Source organism: Adelges cooleyi, unplaced genomic scaffold, assembly GCF_023614345.1.
Source record: "Adelges cooleyi isolate 19-005CV unplaced genomic scaffold, UGA_ACOO_1.1 ACOO_flye_CR_arks_rails_tigmint_CR_PRNA_1, whole genome shotgun sequence".
Lineage (NCBI taxonomy): Eukaryota > Metazoa > Arthropoda > Insecta > Hemiptera > Adelgidae > Adelges > Adelges cooleyi.
Genome location: NW_026095751.1, coordinates 2,328,427 through 2,354,667, shown reverse-complemented (window position 1 = coordinate 2,354,667; position 26,241 = coordinate 2,328,427). Strand labels below are relative to the sequence as shown.

Genomic DNA, 26,241 nt, shown 5'->3' with positions numbered 1-26,241 from the left:
CACCGTCGATTTAAGATTGAAATAATTTATTATACGTCTGTTGGGCCCGGGTGGTTACTTGTTCTTGTACTTGTACTGACAAGTAATACGAACAATATAAGTTGTCATCGATTGACATAACGTCAAACTAACGGTTCTAGATCGGTATGGATCAGTATTAAACCGTGGTTTAGCTCATTCTCTTGGCAAAGTATAGGTACTTTCGGGGGGAGGGGGGGCTGTGTTTTGCATCATAATATCTATCGCGAACCATTCAATATCTCATAGGGTTTGATAAAAAAATTTTAATTTTTTTTCATATTGTTTTTGTAAAATGTGTTCTCAATTTTGTTTTTGTTTTTAAACCCCTCCAAACTGAATTTTTTCGATGGCGACTTTTGAAACTTAAACGGTAACGCATTCATTTTTATTAACTTTTAAAATTGAGAATAATTTACCGGAAAATTTTGACTGGTCGATAATGAGTTTTGGATAGCTGCTAATTTTGTAGTTATCAGAGTTTCAAGTTTAAAGCAAGAGGAAAGGTAGTATTATTTTTATCTGCGCTCACTTCCCAACACCCCCCCTAACTTTCAAACTTTAAAAATAGTTGTTTAAAATAAGTTATCAACCAGTTTTGAAATATTTTAGTAAAATATCCTTAATTTAAATATGTGTGCGTTACCATTTAAGTTTTAACAGTAGAAATATTATCTGGAACAACTGTGAACAAGTGTGCAAGTCGAATTTTGGTCAAAATTTCCTAAGTACGCTATGATGTAGTCTGAGACGTCTAGCACACACCTTGAATAAATATCTAGCTCGTTGGACCAACCAGAAAAACTTGAGAGAGATGTGAGTTATTGGCTAAGTAGGGATTTATGGAAGCTGGTCAAAGTTTAAAATCGCTCCCATGTACACTGGTGTTGAATGTACTCGGTAAAGTAGGTTTAGTAAAAAACAAAAAATATACGAATAAAACTTAAAAGAATACGGACATTTTTATTACATAGATATAGATAAAATAAAAAAATCATTTTTTTTTAATCAACAACTTCATTTTTTATTTTAATTATTACATTTAAAGTTAATTTGAGTACATAACAGCGCTGGGGGACTTATGCGCGGTTCCGTGTTTGCCGAAGAACCAGCACGCTATACGGATCTTTGATAAAAAAAAAAACGGTTTTTAATTATTAATATTACCATCGTTAATATTTTTTTTTTTTACCGTTATTATCAATTCTAATTATAGACTAAACTTATTAATTGCCGGTAATCGACCAATGGCCACGAGCGAAAATACCGGCGGCGAACCGTGTGTGCATTAATTTTTATCGAACACCGAGATCAAATGGGTTTCATTGTATATTGTGCATTTGTGTGCATCGACCAGTTTTCAAACAACATGGCCGTTGCAACAGTGCATACAGTGTGCAATGTGCATATATATATATATATATATATATATATATATATATATATATATATAACTATATACACATGATATTAAGTTGATAAACTTATTATCGACTATTTGTTCGGTTTAAGAGAAATCCGGAATCGCCGGTACGATAATAAACCGGAACAATAAAATATAGGCCGTTCATACTGGTTAGGTTAGCATTTTTAATTTTAAAAAAAAATTCAAAAAAAATAATTAAAAACCACCTACAAATAATATCTAACGTCCACCATAATTCCCATAACAGTTCACACACACACACACACACACACGTTGAACGCGGATTTATTTTTAATTGCCAGTTCGAGGCATTCGTTAAAGTGGATTTAGCTGCAACCGAGTAATTAATGTTAATTTTTAATTAGTGAGTGCACAAAAAAAAAAAAAAATCAGAATAAAACACTCATCAGTAGTATTAATTTTCATGTGCCCGTACCGTAGGAGCTTAAGAGTGGGGACAATACATTGAAATTCACATAATATTTTAATAACAATTGGGAAACCTACTATACAAATTAAATTAAAATAAATGATTTTTTTTATAAAAATGTAAGACAACCTTGTAATATTTTTTATTTTTTTCATATGTTTAGTATTTATTTAAAAAATATAAAGAGCAAACCGTTATTTTAAACTAGCTTTTTCTGCCATAACCGTAGCGAAAGTCCTAAAATAACCAATTGTCTTGATAATTATTATTCTTGTCAAATAGGATGCTAACTCAGATTCTATTATTTATGTAGCACAGAAGCGAAGCAAATGTATAATCGCTAAGAAATTCCAGATTTGTAGAAGAAATTGCATTCAACAAATCAAAAGGAGACAGACCAATCGTGCATAACATATTGTGTTTGAGACGAATCATTCCATTTCTTTTTAGCTGTTCAGTCCTCTCATGACAAGTCACTTATTTATCGAAGATTGTATAGCAAACAGGGTTGCAAGGATGCAGCTATTTTGTTTACAATTTCATGGAAGTAAAAATACTACGTTACTTTTTCACGATGAATATTAAAATTTTAGGTTAGGCGATGACAAAGATATTTAATATAATAAACTAGAGGTAATCGAAGTTACCATCTTTGTGGGAACTTTTTCATATGAAAATAATATGTTTAGAACAATTATTATATGTTAAGTTGATAACAAGTTGAATCACGTAAAAAAATGGCGGACTTAAAAAATGGTTGACATCTATTGTTATCACTAGTTAGCAATATATAGTTAATTATAAATATATATTACATATGTGGGCGCTGATAACACCGCCATTTTATATTTGATAAATCGTGGAAAAAACAATAACGATACAAAATTTGGCGGCCTCCCTCTAGGAGACATATTCACAAGCCCCCGACTGTTATAGGCATTGCTCGTACTATTGTCTATTATCGAGTTCAGTGTGGAATATAATATTGAACTCATTTGAAATAGGTCTCTATGCACGTTATGCACGACGTATGTTTGTGTGTATTATATTATGTATGTGCGACTGTCGAAACCCGGAGCCCGTTCAATCAGAGAAGGCATCATAAACATGGGTCGCTCACGAGAGAGATTATGTCTGTCTGTGTGTTTGTTGGCCGGCTAATCTCGTGCTGGCACACAAGAGTTATGCAGACTACACTGCGGCGACCACTCGACGAGACCTTCGGTATCGCAAAAATAAATACACTACACAACGAATATAGGTACACTATATATGAGGTACAATATGGATACGGTTTGGTCGTATACCTATCTAGTATCTACCAATAGCTATGGCGGCTTTGTGGCAAGCCAACGCCGTAGGAAACGATATTATGCTAAACCTAAACTACATTATTGTGGTGCACAAAACACAATGGAAAAAAGCCAGCACGGTGGAGTAGAGGAACGGTGGTGATGCAGCAGTCACAGGATTATAGGATTGTGTTTTGGATTGCAGCGCACTGTCTGATTGACTGTTGAACATCATAACTATGAGATTGCTGAAATCACTTTGGAATCACAACAGTGATGTGGTTCAGTGTTTGTAAGTCACATATGTTGTATTAGGGTAGATACAGTTAGGGTTGGTCGTTTGTCCATAATAATTACATTTAAAATATATTTCTGATACTTGTACTGTTGGTTCATTCACGGATGATCTTTTCAACTGAAAACTCAATTTTATATTTTATCTAACCTTGTTATTTTTAACCCCTCTCCCCTTGACCAATTATGTTGGACAGCCAACTGTGTGTCAGAATATATTATTATAACATATTACTATGCTGTAATATTGTAATACCTATCTAACAGATGAGCGCGTGAGACAAGTGTAAATGTGCGTTAATGTCTCTTATGGAAATGCATCAGAAGATAACCGCACCTTATCTGCACTTAACCGTCAGTTTTTAATTTATAAATTATAATTTAGTGTTATATTTGGATATTTTTGCTACATTGGAACGTATTACTGTTTTTGAAATTATTCTATACAAGTTTCCTGATTGATGATGTACATTACCATGGTTGTTGGCTGTAGGTTTCCCTCGTTGTATGAAATATTCTAATAATATATAAAAGATTTCAAAAATAAAACCTTCGAGCCATTTTCAGAATGTGTTTATTTATTTTAAATATTGTATAATAAACCTCTTAAGCTACCGAAATTACTTTTAAGATAAATCGAATCCGAAATGCATTTTATATCTTTTTTTCTAAATAATATTAATTATACATTAGTCTTGTGTAAAGTGTCACGCTGTGAAAGTGGTTTAGTTTCATATTAATAATAATCATTATTAGATTGACCGTGCCTACGCACTAGTGGGTCTATCAACTTTACATTAATCTTATTATTACCATACATCACCATTGACACACGCATTCTAGATTTGCGGTTCAAATTAGTGGCCTCTAAGGAAGGGTTTATCAAGAAAGATCCATCACGACCTCTGACAGGAATTCAAAACAAAATTTTGGGGTAGGCTATAATTAATTTGTTGAAGTCAACCCACATAAATATATTAGGCAGCAGGAATGATGGACAAGTAAACGAGATGTGCTCTTCGCGCTTTAATGGAATTAATAACTTCATGATGACTTTGATAATGATGATTGTTAGCTAATTTCACCGAAGGACAGACCGTAGTGGTAATGTCATCTTTGACCGTCTAAAATTGTGCCCAATTTTCATTCATTATTTTTAATTGAATATTATACTTTTTAATATTTTTTTTTTACAGCTGTTTTTACATAGGTAGAAACTAATGCTATACATATATATATATATATATATATATTAGAAGTTAACTTTGATAGTTTCTTTGATATTCAGTTACTATATACATAACATTTTGGTGGAATAAATACAACATATCATTGTAAATAATAAAAAAATTAAAAAAATTAACATATTAGGTATAGTGTGACATATAAACCATAAAATGATTTTGATGTTTCATTGGAATGCATAAATTACTGCAATGGTAAGATAAGATAGAAAAGTCGAATTTAATATTATATTTCCTTTTTGGCTAAAAGCATAATTCATTAAGATTGAATATCGGTTTTCATTAATAAGTGAATAATAAAGTGAATAAACGGCCTACTCAGAATTCATATTGAAATCGATAAAGCTAAATGTTGATTATTGTTTTGTAAATGGAATAATTTGCTATTTTTTATTTTTATTAAAAAATGTTTAATACTATTAAACCGACCGAGGAGAAGATTGGTGCTTTTAAAGTTTTGCGTGTTCGTTTTGAGGGTTAAGACGTGTTTGATGGACTAAATAAATTCTGGTATTCTTCTGATTGGCCAATTATTTTTTTTCCATACTCCAAATCCGTTGTACCTACTTCGCACGTGAATCTGTGTAATTTTTTTTTGTAATTTCAAAGTGGCTTATTGGATTTGCTTACTCGGCAAGAGTTTGTACGCGAAAACTAGTTTGGTCGGTCTCTTTGTACGCAAAGACTTAATATAGAAAGCCAATTATATATATGTTACCATTTAAGTTTAAAAAGTTAATAGAGCTCTGGAAAATGCTAAAAAAAATGTATATAAAACTACCAAACATAAGATTGGCCCTTCTAGATCCAAGGTAGTCCTAAAAGAGTAACACAGCTGAGCAAGTTGAAAAGTCACAGAATTGTCTTACAAGAGAAAAATACCAAAATAACAATCGTCCATAGCGTTTTTAGCGTGTAAAAGTGTAGTTACAATAAATTGCTCGTGTTGATGTCCGACTTAAACGACCCCGGAAACGACCATGACATAATAAAAGTGAATTATATATATACCTATTTTATTACCGTCCACGTTTTAATGTTTTTTCTCAGGCCAATCCTCCAACGTTTATCACACACATTGTGTGTATTCAATTAGCACCGTAAACGTGTAGAGGCATGAATTACACATTAAAAAATACTTGTTCAGTCCCATGTTTATCGCCGTCGAGTGATATATAATTTAATAAAACCTAAATAACTATTAAAAACATAATAACATACTATTATGTAAAAAAAAAAAAAACTATATACTCTTACGACTAAACGGTAAAACTATTAAGACGGTAGTTGTATACAGGTCAGTTATAATTATTATACTATCACAAGTTAAAGTGCCAAAATAAAATTTTTTTGTATTATGTTTTGTTTGTAAGATAACGGTTGGATTTTATTTTGTTACATGATCGAATTGTAGAGCATGTATAACGTATACTATCCAGTTTTAATAATTGCCCGTCACTTAATTAGTCTACTAATTAAAGACTAATTAGAATTAGCAAAAAAAAAAAAATCTAAAATAAGTTTTACTGTTTTTCAATCGTTGGAAAACATTAATATTTATAATTTTCCTGGATCACTGTGTGAGTACTAATAGAATAGAAAATACTACTATTGTTATTTTGCATACCTAACTACTGTATTTTTATATTTTAACTCTTAAGAAAATAAAACAACACCATCCATGTAAGGTGTAATACATTTTTTTTTTTTTACTCGATAGGTAAAAGATAAAATATATTGTCTATTGTTTATGAATGACAATCTGCTCGATGTGATTTGTTAACGCTAATCAATTATACATTAGTGTAAAAGCAAAAAACAAAACAGGACTTACTTTAATCAATTTTACTGTAATGCGGTGTCGAGAAGCGGTATTGTTGTATAATATATTATTAAGTCGACTCGACGGGAAAAAATATAATACGGTTGGATCGACTGAAATATTATTGTCAATCTTTGAAATAGGAACACAATACTCAATTATAGTTGAGCCGACTAATAAATAAAAACAGTTTGGCCAAATAAACGTTCAGTTAAAGCAACTGTATACATATATATATATATGCATTTAGTTTGGCCAAATATGCTTTAATTATTGTGTCCCTAAGTTGATTGTAATAATATGTGTAGTCTAAACCAACAGTGTTGTATTTTTTCCTCGAGAGACTTTAACGCCCGGGAGACTTTAACGGCCGGTGTCGAAACGTCACTAGAACTTTTTGACTTGACGACTAATTGAAAAACACATTACACTATGTTATACTTGTGATTGAAAATAAAACATTTAAATAAGAACAATTTTTTGAACGGTAAAAGCGGTTTGCCGGCGAACTTGTGCGTGGGGTATGCTAAAGCGAACTGAACACCGGCGACGGCGTCCTTCCGAGTCTGTGTGTGCATGACCGATGGATATTATTCATACATATATAATATTATATATATTAAGCCAAACCAGCCGGTACTACTACTATATCCCTCCACCCGCGCGTCCTCTACCGGACTTCTGGTCGGCGACAGACGACGGGGGAACCCCCCGAATGATGTATGTACACATATATATATATATATACAGGTAGGTACCGAGGGGATCGTGTGTACCACAGAGTTGGTGTGTGTGTGTGTGTGTGTGCAAAATAAAATAATAATAATAAAAAAATACTCACAATACCAGACGCCCTCTAACGGGTTTAAAGAATTTGCGGTTTTACTTGTGTATGCACTAAACTGCAACGCCTCGCCGTGTGTGCAGCACTGCACCGTGTACTTACTTCCATTACACCGGCCCATAAATGCTGCGGTCGGTGCAACGGTGCTGGGGTGAGTTAGGTTAGGTATTAGGTACAGTGGCAAACTTTTATTTATACCCTTTTGGTTTACACCGTTTTAGTTTTTTTAATTATATCCTTTTTTTTTGTAGACTTATACTGATATTAGTAGCGAATAATTTCCCAATAATCTGCATTACAAATTACCCTTACCTAACTGATTATGTGGCTAACATCTTTTGATTTTCAAACTTCAACTGTAAAGATGATGAAAACAAAAATTCTTCCAATCACTCGGTACAACAGTATAGTTAGTCGGGCGCCGTTTTAGGATTTTTTGACCGGTGCTAATATGTTTAGCAAATAGTAAACCAATTTTACATAAGCCAAACGACGGTTCTGGAAAATTAGCTCCTTAAAACAAAAAATCCCCAGGAATCTCTACACTTGAAATTGAACTTAACAGTTAATTTTTTTAGGTATATTTACAATAAACCACAATAGTCTTGGTTTATTTTATCGACGACAGAAACATAAATATAAAATAGTTCATTCTGTTGATGTATGTGCTCAGCAGTCATTATGCTAATTACTGCTGACTAATCGTTTCATTTGAGTATTCTTGCTGCACTGAATTAATTGAATTACTTTAGGCGTGATTACTTGTTGTCAGATGTATGTCGGTTTGTAAAATGCCAATATTTTAAGAGTAAACTTGTGTAGGGTGTTCGAAGAACTCAGTCGGTATATAATATATAGTCTATATTATTGTAATTTGGTATTGACTTAAAGTCGAATAGATAATTAATGAGTGATTAAGACTTGATTTTTTGAAACTCTTATCACAGCAGAAATGTATTTTAGTTTAAGTTTAGAGAAATGGATTGGGAATTTTTCGCGTTTCGAGTCTGAAATTTTTATAAACAATTATTTTCGGGCTACATTGATCTTTTAGTTTATTAATATACTTAAAGTTGTCTGCCTGTTTAATTTATTAGCTGTTGTTCTGTACAATAAAAACACAACTAGTCTTAAAAAAACAAACGCCGGAAACGGTTTTTATCAACGTCACGCCGATTCCAATGTCATATACAGTGGCGCGTTAATTGATTGTATGAATTCATTATCGGATATAGGAAATTGAAATTTTAACCGTAAAAAAAATCCAAAATATATACAGATTTATATTATATAATAATGCGTACCAACTGGTGGTTTACATAGATCATAACTTCCACCAAGTTCACACAGTTAACATTTATTATCTGGGCGACCAGGAATAACTGTATTATTTCAATGTGTTTTTATTACACTGGCATCGTATAATAGCTGTTGTTATAGTATAATAATATGTACGGTGGTAATTTTGTTGTGTGAAACAATATGCAATGTCAGTGATGAGTCAAGTTTGTTAATGTACTTTTATTATTATCACTGCACTTTTTACAGATGGTGTCCCATTAAGTATAATTTTCAAATTGGAGATTTTGTGCACAGCGATTGATTGCCAAAATTCTGCTCAGTTACTTAGTTGACTTAGATTTTTTGCATAACAAATAACTACAGTTAGTGTACAAGAAATTTAATCAGTTATTTCCATACAGAAAAAATATATTGTTAGATAAATATTTTTTTTAATATTGTGAAAATGTCTAAATTTTAAAATCCCATTTTGTCAGGAAATGAAATATTAACCGTTAAAAAGTAGCTAGCCCCTTAGGGATGCAACGGGATAGGATCGAAACGGTTACACATGCAAGTGAGCAATTTTTTTCTTCTTCGTTTATGTCAATGTAGTAACTAAATCATATAGTCATGTGAACCAAAGGAGAAAGGGCCAGGGCAAAAGCGTTAGACGATGAGAAATAACAACATATTTTGCAGATTTCAAAAAAAAGTATATACCTTTATTGTTAAACTACAATACCTCGCAGCTCCAAGTCTGAGCTATAAATCGGCCAACGTGGATTGTGCAAAACACAAAAAGGCAACTACAACAACAATACGACAATGTCCTGAGAAAGGACTAGATCCTTAAACTTGTGTGTCTATTGTGCGGGTATTCCCGATAAAAATGCTCAATCCTATTTGCAGACCTTGTCGATTGTCCTCTTGCAAGTTCTGCGACCGCGTCGTTATCCCCATTTTGCAAAAAGCATTTCCAAGCATTGTTGTCGTTTTTGGAAAAAATTGGAATTTTTCGAAAAAAGTCACCCTTTTCGGGCGGCCGCTGTGGGTTATCGTGGGACCGACCCGCAAGTGCAAAACCCTTTTGTAAAGGGCTGCGATTTCTTTTTCCGACCTATTCAAAAACAACCGACCCCGGGGCAGCGGTACCTACCGGCACCGTTTGGGGGGGTGCAACGATTATGCTGGCCATGTGAAACTGTTGCATCGATTTGTCCGGGATGTTAGACGTTTAAGGGGATGGCCCCCGTGTAATAATTGTGTACGGCTCACTAAGGGTGCTAAGGGTCGTGCATTGAAGACGTTCATCAGAAATTAATAGCTGTTGTCGAATACAGGTGATCTTGTAAACGACTGTTTCACAATACTGTCCAAGACCTAAAATGGTACTTCTTGAGCGATTGCCCAAAAATTGTATTGTTTTATTATTTACGATTAAACGTTATTATTTCTACTTAAAAGATGCTCCACTAGTTTTCTCCAAGCAAATAGCTATCTATAATTATCGTTATAAAACACATAGATATATTTTATTTTAGTACCTATATAAATTCAAAATAATCCATAGACAATTGTGACCGGTCGACAACCGCAGTAGTCGATGATGATGATGACTAACTCTAAAAACAATTAAATATGTTTTTCCTAAAGTCAATACTTTAGTAGTAAGCCGTTATTGTACCTACGTGAGAAGAGTAGAGGAATTAAATTGAAATTGTATGTACTCAAATGTAAATCTGTCCATTTCTATATTGTTTAAACGGTATTATAATTAATATCATTGCAATACTAACAAGTATAAAACATACTATAATTCGTGTGGTCAAATGGGCGAAACAGTCCATGAATAATGTCTATCACACACGATATTAGAAATTGTGATGTAATAAACTATATTAATGTATTCATTCACACTAGAACCATTATAATATTAGAAGTTACTTGTTTATGTTTTAAATTTAAATAATTGCATTAAACATCCATTAGGTATACAAAAATATGTGTTGTTTCTATATAAAATATATTACACTGATTATATTGAATACCTTAGTTTTATTAAAAAAAAAAAAACTAATTCTGTTATTTTAAAAACACTATTTTTAGTTTTACAGTTCCTATAGTAGCTTGCTCTGGCTTAGGCCGCCGAGGAGTCGAATGTCCGGAATCGATATTGTATCAATACTGAGTTGTGTGTTATTCAATAGGACATAGGCATTGGAACAGGTCTTGGAAGAGTCCGGCGGCCGCACATTATACAGGTATTAATATAATATTATACTAAATGTATAGGGTGTCGGTTATGCAAATACATGTACTTAAACACGGGTGTTTGTGCGGGGGTGTCCGTGAGAAACACACCAAAGGGGTAAGGGCGACGGGAGGGGGTGACAAAATTTATATCCGGGAACCAGTTCGACATGGACCACCACCACCGCCACCACCATCCCCTTCTCAAGTGTGTGTCTGTGTTTATATAATGTAATGGGTGTACGTGTGATATTTAAGTCGAACCGATTTCCAAATGGATAAAAAAAAAAAAACAAAACGTTTCTCTTCCCGTGCAATAAATCATTGGTGTCTACGCGCTTATGTGTGCAACGCTATACCATTCGTGTGGCTTATGGCTGAAATTGCTTAACGGTCAATTGGTGTAAGACCATGTGTGTGTGTGTAGTGTAGGAATGCTAATACCGTATACATGCGCAAAAGTGAGTGTGAATTAAAAAATAAAACCGAGAATAAATAAAAAATGCAATGACGGTTGCTTTCCACGCCGGCTGTAAATAATGATATGTTGACGGGTAGATAATTTTGGATTTTGCTGGCCGACCCAATTTGGACAAAAAAATGTATACCTACAGCGCCGTTAAATTGGAATAAGCAACTCCATTTACTTGGGTTTAATTAATAGAAATGTCTGTGGTCTTACATCCATCAATATCTTCATGTATTTCTCTTTTTTTATTCCACAGTAAGTTTTGTTGTCATACCATACAATGGTCCTGCCAGTTGGTGTTATAGCTTTGAAGAATACCAAGTTAGGAAGTATTTGAGTTTTTCAAAAGAAGTTTTTGAGAATGTTATGACTAACATTAAACCCACAGAGACAACATCGGTGTAAAATTCACAATGATTTGTTTTCTAATACTAAATTCATTGTTTATTGGGTTTTGTTATTATTGTAAATATTTTCATTCAAGTGTTATTTAAATTTTAAATTATTATTATTATTATTACTGTGGCTAGCCCAAAACGTTTGATCTTAATTTTGAAATTTAACTTGTAAACTTTAAATGGTGCACAGAACTCGACTGCGTGTTAGGTGGTAATTTACAATTTCTGAGAATATTGTGTTTGTTTCTTGGAGTAGTCTTTAATGTCTAATCTTTAGAATGACTAATCACGGCGGTCTTAGGGCGGTGATATAGGACATAGTCAATGGGTATAATTACATAAAGGCTTCCTATTTAAAATTATATAAAATACACACCGCCGTTGCTTGCCGGAGATGGCTGAAATATATTTTAAAACGAACAAGATAGCTAAAACTATTTTAATGGGATAACACTTGGCTTCTTATAAGGGAATGGCAAATTACTGAACACTAGTCGGTAAGCAACTCGGGTAGGATTTCATGGAAACCGAAATAAGTGGTTCAATTTGTTTTACTTAAAAAAAACCACACATGTATCATTATTGAGATGATTGCTGTATTAAGTAACTCTTCTACTTATTATATATATTTTTTACATAAATTACTTGTCTTTCTATTTTTGCGGTATGATTTCCTAATAAGTATATTATACACATTGTATTGTAGCTGTTGGTAACTTATCGATCAGCTAAATCCATCTAAATATTCGGTTGATATTTAATCGTTCTGGTTTTTTATCTACTCCTTTCTTAACTTTTACAGCTGTCACGATATTTTTAAAAATTACTTTTGAAAGGAGTCAATTCGTATGATAGTTAATTTTATTATGGCGATTGTGAAGTCAGGAAACAAAGTCCCTATTGATAGTTTATTTATATATTTTCACAAACGTTTGTTTAAAAGTCATAATAATAATATATTGGTAAAGTAGTTTCGGTTTTCATCACAATCCCGTTTAGGATTCAGTAATTTCCTGAATGAAAAAATTTAAGTTTGTCATTTTATTTATGAAAAGAGTCAAATTTGTTAAATTAAAACTCTTACCGTTGGTGGAAAAATTGGTATTCACAAATTTAAAAAAGTATAGTGCATAAGAATTAAAATTGTTTTTTTATGGTTTTGTCAAAGTAATATATATATATATATATATATATATATATATATATATATATATATATATATATGGACTCTCTGCCTTCGACATACCTCTATACATCTATATCTGTCTTCACCGTCTTTCAGCCTCGGTATCATGAGATATTTCAATAATGTCTACTTCCTTATGCCTTGCCTTTCCTAAGTAATAATTGCATATATTTTCAATTTGTCAATCAATAAAAAAACTTTACATTTTCTTATAATGATTAATGGGGAATATTTTAACGCCCTATGCCAATTTTCTTTTAAAATAATTGCATTTTTCGTTTATGCCGTCTTACAATATTAGACAATATTTATATTAAAATCTTTTTGTTGTATTTTATAGAGACTATCAACTTTTTAAACTGAAATGGTAAAGTATAAATTGTATTAAGACACTCGATACGTCTTGAAATAATAACAATTTAATAATTTTAAAAAATTGGTAGTACAATAGGTATATTATAAAACTAATTTCTTTAGTGTCTTCCAGAGCTCTTTGAACATTTTTAAAATTCAAATGACAACAAATATATGTATATATATATTTAATTAAAATTTTTCATTAAGAATAAGAAGTCTTGCTGTTATCCTTGGTTAAGATATCTATGTACATTTTTCGGCTTTGCTGGTATAGACATTACTTTTTCCAATTTTTCCACCAGGGTGCACGTATAGTAAGTACATTCCAGAAATTACATAGATACTAGTTCTTAGATACTTATACTTTACATATTATTATCTTATATGCACTCTCATTGTTTTACAGTCGCAGTGTGTATGTCCGAAGACACGGCGTGGACGTGAGGTCACAAGTATTGGGTTGATGAAAATCGAGACCGGGTCGTCTAAGGTTTATATCTTTGAACATATTTTTATACTTACAATCTGCTCCACAATACTCGACAGCTGGATCGTATTTCGTCGGTCATAACCGCACTGCGCTCTGTTATCGAATAGCCGAGTCGGACAGCGTTGTACCTACTGCCTTTTTTTTTTTTTACCAAGTATATCATATTTTATATTAAAAAACCCGACGAATTTATGAACGACTTTACACGCCAGAAACGCTATTAATCTTGTTTACACACACACTAGTTAGGTAAGACACATTAGGCGTGAGTGAAATTGCAACCTGGCCAATAGTTTAAGTCCGCCAATGAACTTATACCAAGTCATAATAGAGCGCTATTCGGTTACTCTGAATGAACCGATAGAAAAAGAAAGACACACAAGACGGTGGCAGCGATTGCCAGATGATTGGACATGTTGTGACGGACTGTCTAGATAGGTTCATTCGATTCAAGACGGTATAAAGATAAAGATGTACTGACCTTTTCCCATCGTATAATCTTGACAAGGTCGGTTGAGCTTACTGCATAAACGCAGTTAAAAAAAAATCGATTAAAATTTATAAAGTGCCATTCTTTTTATTGACAAGTAAACTTTTTATCAAATTGATAATTTTCAATTTACACGTTTTAGATACTTTATCCATTTTTTACTAAAATTATAAATATAATCTTGATAATATTTTTCACTTATAATTTCATCGTCTAAACGATAATATTATATTGGTGTTAAATGTTTTCATCAAATGTAAAAATCTGCTGTGGTTTAGTGTGGTTCAAGTGATGTACAATCAAAAATATTCATAAAAGGAAAAACAAAGAACAATTCTAACTCAGTTTGGAGAAAAAAAATGCTATACCACATAAGTTAACCCTTCGGTGCTGGTTGTAACAGAAATGCATCATGATGTTTATAACATAGTTTAATTTTTCAGAAAAATCACTTTTAATTTAGCCGGCACACAACAGTTATGCTGTCTACCAGATCTTATAATGTTATCGATATAATATACTTTTTTACCTATTTTTCCCAAATTCCTGATAATTTAATTTATATAAATACAATTTATACTATAAAATGGAGAAAAAATTGGCATTAGAAGGGTTAATAAAATGAGTCCTCTTAGTAGATTTAAGTTTACAACATTTCTACGTTTTGCTATTATTGTGTTACCAAAATAACGAGCCTTTGCAGTTTCTATACATTTAAGTAATGAATAAGGAGCTAATTTACGAACCGAGTAACCGGTTATGCCTTTGCTAGTATTATAACACTATAATAGATGGTAATCTAAATAGATGGCTTTCTGAGCCTGTGAAATATATCAACCGTTTTACGCAATAATAATTTTGTTCTGTCCACGACTATTGTACATATTACATATACTTGAATGGATCGTCTGCAAGACCAATTTTTTTTTTCTTTGGCGTTCTCAGGTCGGTTATAAAGCATAGTTTATTATTTTCTTTTTAACCACAATTACACAGTGATTTCGCAAAAACCACAAACTCTGTGCAGCACCGTGTCTAAGACACTACCGGTTTTTGACGAGGGTGGTCGATACCTGCCCCCCAGGGACAACCCTAATCGACGGTCATTGGCTGTGGCTTTTAGCAGGGAGGACGTCCCAGCAACCCTGTATTGTCACGGTTAATAGAAACGGAAAAAAAAATTCACTCGCATTGGTACATATTTAGACCCTATTTTTCCACCTAGGACAATAATGCCGGGCAACCGTTGTAATAATATTACCGCTTTTGACAAGAAAAAGGCGACTGGACCACAAGTGGCGGTTGTATGACAACAATATAGTATATAGTATGATCGGTTTTCATTGGTGGGCTTTTATTATGGAAACAATAGCATTGCCTAACGTGCCAAAAGGGTAGCTAGCTTTTTAAGCTTATACATTGCAAATAAACCAAAACGGTCATTCTCAAATTATTTACGAGGGACAATATACAGGGCGATCCGTTTGACGTAGGACACTAATTTTCTCATAAAACAATCGCAATTTAAACTATTTTTAGTTATAAAATTACCGAATACTTCAAAAAATTGTACCTGTACAAAATTTGCAGTTTAACAGGAGAAACTATCTAAATAAATACAACAGTTCTTCGTCTACTTAAAATATCGCCAAGAATTATCGCATTTCCAATTTAAAATGTTGTTATTGTAAATGTGTTGTTATGAGAGTGCACAATGAACAATAGTACTATATACTGTTATTATAATAATAATATCTTTAATGACTATCTTATAGAATATAACAAACGATACCGCCAGATCACATATATTTTTTTCCCGGGCAGCCTGTATAGAATGATCCAGATATGAATATATTTTTTATAACCCAGACTAGGTATAATATAGTAACAATAAGAATAACAGTTTGTTCGACTAAGGATCGTGACTGCTCTCGGTGATGCCAGTTCCCAGATAGAACCAATAATAATTGTAATTGGCCGCAATTGGAAACACATTAATAATAATTGACAAATTTGACTTACCTGTTATTATCAACAGCTCGTCCATTTTATTTTTCATTTCAACACCTTTCTCCTCGTTAACAGCTCAATATCCAACGTGACAAGATCAAAATTGCATTATACTTTGATGGTAAACACTTGAAATATCAAAAGTAGTAGAGGACCTTCGTTCGCCTTGAATTCAAGTGCTGTAAATAATATAATAACAAAATAATGGTCATCGTCGTTTCTTCAAAAAAATAAAATAAAAGTTATTTAAATAATAAAAAAATCCGCAAGAACATTTAAAACGTTAAGAAGCCATCGACGACCTAACGAGATTCATTTGAATATTTCAACAGGTGTCAGACGCTTAACTTTACCGAGAATACCATAATATGGTGTATACTATTATAATATTTTCTTGGTTATGCTACCTACTTACTTAACAATTATTATTGTAACTTGGCACTGTGATTTCTGCCTGACGGTGATTTATTTTATTGCATGATAAATTACATAATATTTTACAATGTAATTTCAGATGCAAATTCAGAAGAGTGTGAATCGTTTTTTTTTTTTAATACCTGTGTGTTTTTATACATTTGATTTTTTATACTCTCAACACATAGTAAAATACAATATGATTAATTCGATCAGTCTTTAGTTACAAATTTATCTTAGCGAATATTTAACGAACATTAAACGCAATTAATCAGTGTAAACATAATTTAAAAATAACCAAGTAATAATTAATTTTACTTGAAATTCTCATACAGAACTCAGTCGAAAATCCTATTTTGGTAAATCTTGCTTGTAGTCGTTTCACCTTTTTGAAAAACACAATATTACTTCATGTTGTTTTACAATATTAGACAGTATTTTAATTTATACATTTTTTTTCAGTTATCTTTCAACTTTTAAAAACTTAAATGGAAACATATATATTTAAATGCCTTATTAATATTTAACACTTTAGTTTATTAACATTTTAATTGTATAACAAAAAATAATAAAAATTAATATAATTTACAGGTATTTTATACAAGAGTTATACGCCCATCTTGTTCTGCAATTGTGTCTGTAATATATAATTTATGTTAATTAAATTGGTCTCATCTTTTTCCACACATGATATTGACAAATCTGTAAGTCTCAAAGCAAAAAACGAACGTTCTAAAGATGCAGAACTCAATGAATTGGAACATAAGCCAATATAATGAGAAGTGTGAGAGCCATCCGATGTTGATAAACTATACTGAACAAAAAATACAGGCGTCAAATCGGAAAAAAGTAATTGGTTTTTTAATATTAAACATTTTTATAAGTAAAGCTCTTAATACATAAACACAAAAAATTGTATAGAATGCTAATTTTAAAAAATGAGGTTGCTTATATCCTCTAACCACTAATTCCCCCCTAATTGCGCCTATGCACACCTTGTATTCTAAATTGTTAAAAACGTATATACATATATGTAAAAAAAAAATACATAATTTTACATTACTTGTAAGAACATGCTGTATTATTTTGACACATTTGAGACTGAAATAAAGAAAACGAGTGTCTTGAAATTTAGTGATGGGAATCCGGAAGACAGGATTTTTAAAAAAAAACCCAATTTAGGACACTTCAAAGTCTCATAAAAATTATTAAAATAATACAAGATGTGTACCCAAGTAAAATATTTTGATGAAAATTTAAAAAAAAAACGCTTAACTTTGACTATATTTCAACAAATCCGAAATTCAAAAGCAATTTTAATTTATTTTTAGCTTCGATGCAAAGCGGAATGGTTTTACTATGATGTGGACTTCTTTTGTGTCTGTATACACTGTAACTTTTATAATACTAGAACAATTCCTTCGAGTAGCAACTCTATAAATCACAAATTTCATCTAGTTGGTACTTTGGAGGGGGTTAAAGTTGAAAAATTTTGTTTCTTCACAGTTAAATGAGTTTTTAAGTTAGAATTGTCCCCTCATGTACTAAACTAAATCTATTTAAGCGAAATTACTAATGTGTGTGTGTGTGTGTGTAAAAACTAATTCTATTTTTACAGGTCACGACTTTGCGCGACCCGGAACAGCGTTGAATATATTATTTTGTTATATTGTTGTTTTTTTTTTTTTTTGAACCACGATGTTAGTTAATCGGATAACCGAGCATAATATTATAATAATTTCCCCGCGGCCAGATACGTCCGATTAGCGGTTGTTCGCGTTAATTGGCTACCTTTCTCGCGGGCAACGACTTACTCGGGGTGTCAAAAATAGAAGAAAAAAAACCCCCCTCATATGTACCCAAAGAATATATAATATTATCATCGTACAGGCGAGCGTGGAATAAATCACTAGATAAAGAAAAGGTATTCGAATCACATTTTGCAGCAGCGGTTGGTCAAAAGAGATCCGGCGAGCCGACAACACGGTTGCTGTATACAGGGTGAACCGTTTCAGGTTTGTCTTTTCTAAGACATTTAGATTTATGTTATTTTTACAATACCCTTTTGTTGTATTGGACCTGCCACGATTCTCTTATTTTTCTAATGAGGAGACATCTTCTTTTTTTTTTTTATGTCAAGTAGTATTTGGGTTTATTTCATAAGTATTTATCACTGTATAATGTATATATTATTGTTTTACATTAACATGTTTTCGACATCAATCTATTTACCAACAAACTCTTATCGAACCGTTTGTAGTTCCGCTTTCATTCCAAAAATTGCAAATGGTCGTCGAAAACAAATGCTTGAACATAGTCGTTGTCGGACTAGAAGGCCATGAAGGGAAATAATGGCTCTCATCGACCCAATCGTGTCCTTCATAAGAAAACAAATCGACGACCAAAGAAATGAATTCTGCACTTGGGTACTAAAATAAGGAAATAAAAGGTAAGTTACCAGATTTTGTATGTATGTGTATATAAAAAAAAATTGTGTAACGATATTCGTTATCCTATTTCATTTCGTTGTTCAAACGTACCACCGAATGTTAAATTTTTTCCAACATACAGGGTGATTCATTTTGGATAAGACACTAGTTCTCTCCAAAAATATTGATATTTTGAATAATATTTTTTCCCTATTTTTTTAGATACACATTGTACTATATTTTTTAGTACTTTGAAAATGTTTATATCTATCCCTTATACGATATAAAGGGTCCAAAATCACTTTTTCAAATGACAACATATGTTTTTAATTCCAAAAATTTTTAGGCAAAAATTTTTAAAACATGTTTGAATTTTGAATTTTCATCCATCAGCTGTTCGTTAGCTATGACTTAGTAAAGATATTACATTTTCTCTTAAATATTGTCATATTTCTTCAGTGTCCCATAAAAACTGGTAGCCCATAAAATTCTTATTTATGCTTGCATTGTCCGAAAGGCGAGTACACCGATAACCAAACACAATAAAATGTTTTGAGATAAAGGTTGACCAGCGGGTGTCATCTACTAAATTATTATTTTATGTGACGACTGGTGTAATAAAACTACTTGTCTTTGTTGAACCGAATGAATATATTAAGAGATATAGACACCAATTTAAATCTTTATAAAGTCATAACAAGTGAACAAATAGATAAAAATTTTAAATTCAAACAATAACATGTTTTTAAATTTTTTTTCTACATATTTATGGAATTTAAAACATATGTTGCCATTTGAAAAAGTGATGTCCCTTTTTTTTTTGTATAAAGGTTGGAGATACAAATTTTCACAGTATTGTAAAATGTAGTCCAATGTGCACCTAAAAGTGTAGGAAATAATTTTTTTTTTTAATGTTTATATTTTCCGAGAAAATTAGTGTCTTACCCAAAATGAATCACTCTGTATACTGTTGACAAAAAATGTCACAGAGTTAACTAAAATATTTTAGGAAATAAATTAGGACCCAGAAGTTTGTGAATTTGCATGTTTTTACTGGATGGCTAAAAAAATTTATATGAGAAATTTGAATTACAATTTAAAGAATCCAAACTCAATAGTTTGTTTTAGCATAACGTGTTGGGTTTTTTCATACTAACGCATATTTTTGAGTAAATATTTTTTTTTCTTTAAGTACCAATGAATGAAGTAATGAACTTATAACCAATTTTATTTTTTTTAGAAGAATAGAGAATTATTGTATAACATAAATTATTATTATCAGATGAAAAGCCAAAAGAAATTGTATATTATAATTATTTTGGCATGGACTTTTTGGTTATGACTAGTCTTTAACTTTATGTGATAAAAAACTTACTAACTTTTGAAGTTTTTCTTAAAAATAATATTTAAAAATATAATGAATAAATATTTTAAATGCATAGTGTACAGGGTATATATGTACTTCCTAGCCCTAATATATAACTATACTAACTATACAATAACAATAATAAGTATACACGATTTGAATTATAAAATTGGCTTCAGTTAGGTCAATAAAAGGTTATTAAAAAAAATATATATCTAAAACCAACCGGGGTTTTTTTAATACAACTATTTATCGGTCTTAGTAGTGAAGTAAGTTATTCTCACTTGAATATTATAACCCAACTCCTGTTTACTTACAACTTTAGCATATATTTTATAATAGGTAATATTTTTATAAGCTCTACTATTGATTTTGTCTTCTTTAATAATTGCTAAGTTGGTATGCTTTATAGTTTATCAATACTCAATATTTGTTAATAATTATCAACTTATGTCCTACTCTGAATGCAATGGTTTTAATGCGTTAAAATTATATTTAATGAGTTGAATTTTAATTTTTTTTTCAGATAATCATTTCATTCAAATCGGTCAATATTCAAAAATGCCATCACTCATGAAGACTAAAAAATGGACTCAGAGGTGTCCTTGTTAAGTGGACCATCCTGTATCGAACCTAGTACACACTGAACGTGACAGCATCAGGTCACGACACGACGCGTGCCATACAAGTCTGGATACAAGTCATTATAATAGGATCTCATGTGACCGTGGGTATAACTTGCTGGAACACCATCCAGTTTAGTAAAACAGACATAATACATAAATCATGCTCGGCTTAGTATATTATTGATATTATTATTAATATTAAAACGTCGTTTGATGTGAACACAATAGTATCACATGATTGCAAACGAGTATGACTTGATCGGACCCAATTTGTATTACAAAAAACAACAAAATTATAGAGAGCCATAATTTTATGTTGTGAAAAGATGATTTGCTATTGTTTTTTTACTGGTTCAATTATTTAAATTGAGAAAAAAATGCTGTATACAAAAAAAAAACAGCAGTATAGTTTTTTTTATATAAAATTTAAAACATAAATGATGTATTGCGAAACAGCCTAACGATTCTTTTTAATAATGTCTGTTGGATAGGACACAACTGTGGAAAAACATATGTTGGACACACTTTAAAGAGTGTAGCTAAATTATTCTTCGTGAAACTTTTTTTTTGCTAAAAGCATTTCGGTCTAAAAGAAAAAAAAACTAATTTCAACTTAGACCTTTTTTTTTTTTCTTTTGTAAAACTATTGGTTATTACATTATTTTCCAACAAAATAACAATATGTACACTTATGCTAAAATTATTTTTTCGCTAACAGACAAATTTATTCGATAGGAACAATGCAAATACAATGGCGACTAAAGACTACAACAAATAAATGAACCTTTTTTTTTGTCAGCAAAAAAGTAATAAAAAGTGACTAATAATTACACGAAACGGCAATGCAAAAAAACACTTGTGCCACAACTTATGAATTTACCTGCTTTTAAATCATTTTTCCTCACACTGTGCATTTTCATATTATGTTTTATATATTAACCCAGCTCTTTCTCACAGTATTCAAACACTTTTTACCAGAAAATACTTGAAAATAAAACCGACAAAATGTTGAGCTTTTATTTAATATTTTCGGTATGTCTAGCAACATACATAGCGTAAGTGTATCGAATAATCTGTTATACAAATATATTGAACCCATTTTTGTTTCAATTTAAAGCTGCGCTTAATTAGATCGAGCGAAAATTAATCTCTTTTCTTTTTCAGAAATGCCGACAAAGCTGCATTGGGAAACGGTAATAAAAACTTTTATATATTTTAATGATGAAAAAAACTAGTTATAAATATAAATAAAGTGAAACCATTTTTAGTTCCAACCGTTATACACAATATTGTGTTTAATTATTTTTCGCCATAATTTTAGATATTAAACGGCACAATAAATTGAACGCTAAAAAGGTGGGCGAAAATACAGTAATTGACAATAGTTCAATTCACTCGTCGAGTGAGGAAAGCAAAGAACGCGGTGTAAAGCCAAATAAACCTCTTAACAAACGCGGTAAAGGAAATACTAAGACGATACCGTATGAAAATAATCTCAATGGAAACTTTGGAATTCAGAGTAGGTGGACATTATTATAAAAAAAAAAACGCAGTTAGATGTAAACATTGATTTGAACATAGATGTGTGTTTAGGCTGGTCAACACATTTTTTTTTACATGAACAAAACTCACAAAACGCACGTCGTCAAATGACCGAGTCTGGTGTGTTTAGCACGACCCGTTCACTGTTCAATCCCCGGCCGTGAATCTAGACTTTTTGCATTTTTTTCGACCATTTTTCTTCGAGGTTCGTGCCAAGTGACTGTAGGGTTATCGTTAAAAATAGAACCACTAGTTATTTTCTCCTCTCCACGGAAAAACATAGACATTTAATTTTTTGTATCCAGCCCAATAACATAGTATTATCCATGTTTTTATAAATAAATACATTTTTTTTTAAATGTGCTATTATTAAACAACATAACACCACAGCAATTATACATCTATGTGCTTTAAAAAACAAAAAAAAACCCAAATGTCCGGGCACCTAAAGGAATTTGACTTTTTTCTTATTAAGGAAGAGGCTATGAATTAGAGTTTTTATTACTAAAATGTTTTTTGAACATTTATTCACTATTCTTCATTATATTTTAGTTTATTTAAATAATTTATAAATTATCTAAGTAATTATTCGTCTTATATGAACATTAATTACTTTCACATTTTTATAAATTATTTTAGGATATCCACAACCATACGGGATGCTATATTAGATTCTATTGTTGTATTCAATTTTACCCTAGTAAAACATGGTCATAAGGTAATTGTAATTTTCTAGATAACCGGTATGATCCAGGTTGGCAAAACAACCAAGACGTTAGAAACCAAGAAAACACTAAACGTCCGTATGGAAACCAGCGAATCAGACCAAATCAAATACAGTCAAAACCAGTGACATTTAATGACTGGCGCAATGGCAGTGAGTCAAACTGTTAATTATAATCGTTTTAGACTTTTCGTTTAGTTTCTTTCGTGATCTATTAATCTTGATCGACGGACCACATTGTACACCACCTTCGTTGCTCCTAAAAACACCATTAATCGGTTAATCCATTAGGAAATCAGAACCTGAACGTAGACTCGAGCGATGGTGGTAAAAAAGTGACAAGAACGCCGGGCAAAAGAGTTAAATATAACGGTGATAATGGATTGCCCTCGTCCCAGTCTAACGCTCCTAAATCGATGACCTTTAATAACAGTAACAATACAGGTAGGTCTAATATTTAGCCTTGGGGTCGAACGATCACATATTATTAACTAACAAGTTTCATACATTTTCAGGATATGCAACTTATAACCAAGGTGGTGTAAACATTAACTTTAGAAATGGTGCAATGATGATCAACGGCAAAAAAGTCCCAGGACTTAAAGCAAACGTAGAAGCAGTGATCGAATACGGTAAAGGTGAACTTAAGGTCAACGGAGTAAGTCAAGCAGTGTTCGACGGAATACAAGGATGCGGAAGAATAGTAGTTTTAGGAGATAGTTTTTCACACACAGTTTACGACGAAGACGAAGATAGTCGGATTGGCCAAGGCTTTACAAACTTAGGTAATTGAAAACAAAATTGTGGTTTTTTAAAGGTTTTAAAAAAAAATCTAGCATAGGCCGAGTATCTACTATCCAGCCACATTTTAATTGATAATGTGTTATCGGGCTGGACAAAAGAAATGTAATGTCACAATTTTCGCGTTACACTTTTGCTTTGAGTTAAGTGATAAGAGATAAGATATAAGTGATAAGAGATAAGAGATTTTATTTTTCAACGTGGGTTAGGATTGATTAAAAATACTAGAACACATTAAACAAAAAATCGTTTCTTCCGTGATCTATTAATCTTGATCGACGGACCACATTGTACACTGCCTTCGTGGCTCCTTATAACACCATTAATCCGTTAATCCGTTAGGAAATCAGAACCTGAACGTAGACTCGAGCGATGATGGACTCATGGTCAACGGTAAAAAAGTGACAAGAAAGCCGGTCAAAAGAGTTAAATATAACGGCGATAATGGACTGTCCCCATCCCAGTCTAACGCTGGTTATAATTGATTAAAAATACTAGAACACATTAAGGGGCTCCATACGGACCATTTTTAAGGAGTTTTGTATAGGCAATATTTAAGACAAAATTGGCTTAAATAATTTTCGACCATGTCAATAAATTAACCGGTTAATTTTTATAATCTTCAAGGTATTATTTTTAATTTAAACCATTTTGTGTATGAGTAAAACCCATTTTAGTCAATATAACGTACATTTTTTGTTCCATCGCACAGGCTCAACCAGTGATTCGATAAGTAATATAAAATCAGATTTGAATTTGTCATAAAACTTACTTGAGATCGGTCGACGTACTTTTTTGATATCTTGTTCCTACTACGTATAAAACACGTTTGAACATTTTATAAAATTTCAACATTTTAAAATAAAATTTAGAAAGGGTTAAAATTAAAAATTGAAAAAAGTACCTCGACCGATCCTAAGTAAACTTCATGACAAACTCAAATATGTTTTTAGATTGCTTATCGGATCACTGGTTAGGCCTGTGCAATGGAAATGAAAATGATGGATTTTGACTGCAAAAATGGTCTGTATGGAGCCTTCTTCAATATAAGATCATTTAAAAATGTGTGTAACTACTGAAACTAATATCAGCCTTTACAATTTGTACACTAGGTAATATTTCAAGAAAGAAACCCAAATATCAAAACAACAACTTTATGACAAATACAGGAAATAATAATACGGGGAATATTAATTCTGGACTCAATAATATTGGGAATATTAATTCTGGACTCAATAATATGGGGAATATTAATACTGGAAATAATATATCTCATATTGGAGGTGCATCATTCGGAAACAACTATAATGGCAGAAAACGTCCAGCAGGAATGGTAAATGTACCTATGGGTAACGGTGGAATGATAGCCGGTGGTCCAAATGGTTTACAAGTGGGTAACGGCAGAGTGAAAATCGGCGGACCAAATGGTGTACAAGTGGGTAACGGCGGAATGAAAATCGGCGGGCCAAATGGTGTACAAGTGGGTAACGGCGGAATGAAAATCGGCGGACCAAATGGTATAGCAATAGGTCCGAACGGGATGAATTTTGGCAATCTATTCGGAAACTGGTGGAAATAGAATATTAGTTTAAGAAGAAATTGTATTCAGAATCCAAAATAAGCAAAACACAACCTCAATAGTTAGAAAGTTAAATATTAAGACAACAGCTAGTCGTAGTTTTGAAACAGTATAAAGTATATTTGATTCTTTAAGCTTTTATTATTGTACAAATATCCCAGCGACAAAGCTATAGACTTAACCAAATAAGAAACAAACTAAGAAAATCTATTCAAAAACATAAAAACGACTCTAATAGTTCTTACAAAGTTAAAGCACCAACTACCAAAAATGTATCTTTATGGAAAGCACAAAATCCCTTCTTGGTCACAAAAATCCTTCTCCTCCGTTATGCAAAGCGGATAACTTTTGGGCTATCACCGACTCTAAAAAATCTAACATTTTCGGTAATCACCTCTCTAACTCTTTTTTACAAAAACCTACATAAAGACCTAAACGTACCAACACTCAACCAGT

General features: G+C 31.8%; 1 protein-coding gene across 1 annotated transcript; it reads left to right on the top strand.

Annotated features, from left to right (window-relative positions):
* Nucleotides 1–11,355: 11,355 nt before the first annotated feature.
* Nucleotides 11,356–26,036, top strand: LOC126835650 (putative uncharacterized protein DDB_G0286901). The gene is made up of 6 exons (XM_050568383.1): nucleotides 11,356–11,365; nucleotides 22,461–22,658; nucleotides 23,418–23,558; nucleotides 23,697–23,849; nucleotides 23,921–24,190; nucleotides 25,319–26,036. Exons 1-6 carry the CDS (start codon nucleotides 11,356–11,358, stop codon nucleotides 25,783–25,785), a joined length of 1,239 nt encoding a protein of 412 aa, XP_050424340.1. The 3' UTR covers nucleotides 25,786–26,036.
* Nucleotides 26,037–26,241: the final 205 nt, after the last annotated feature.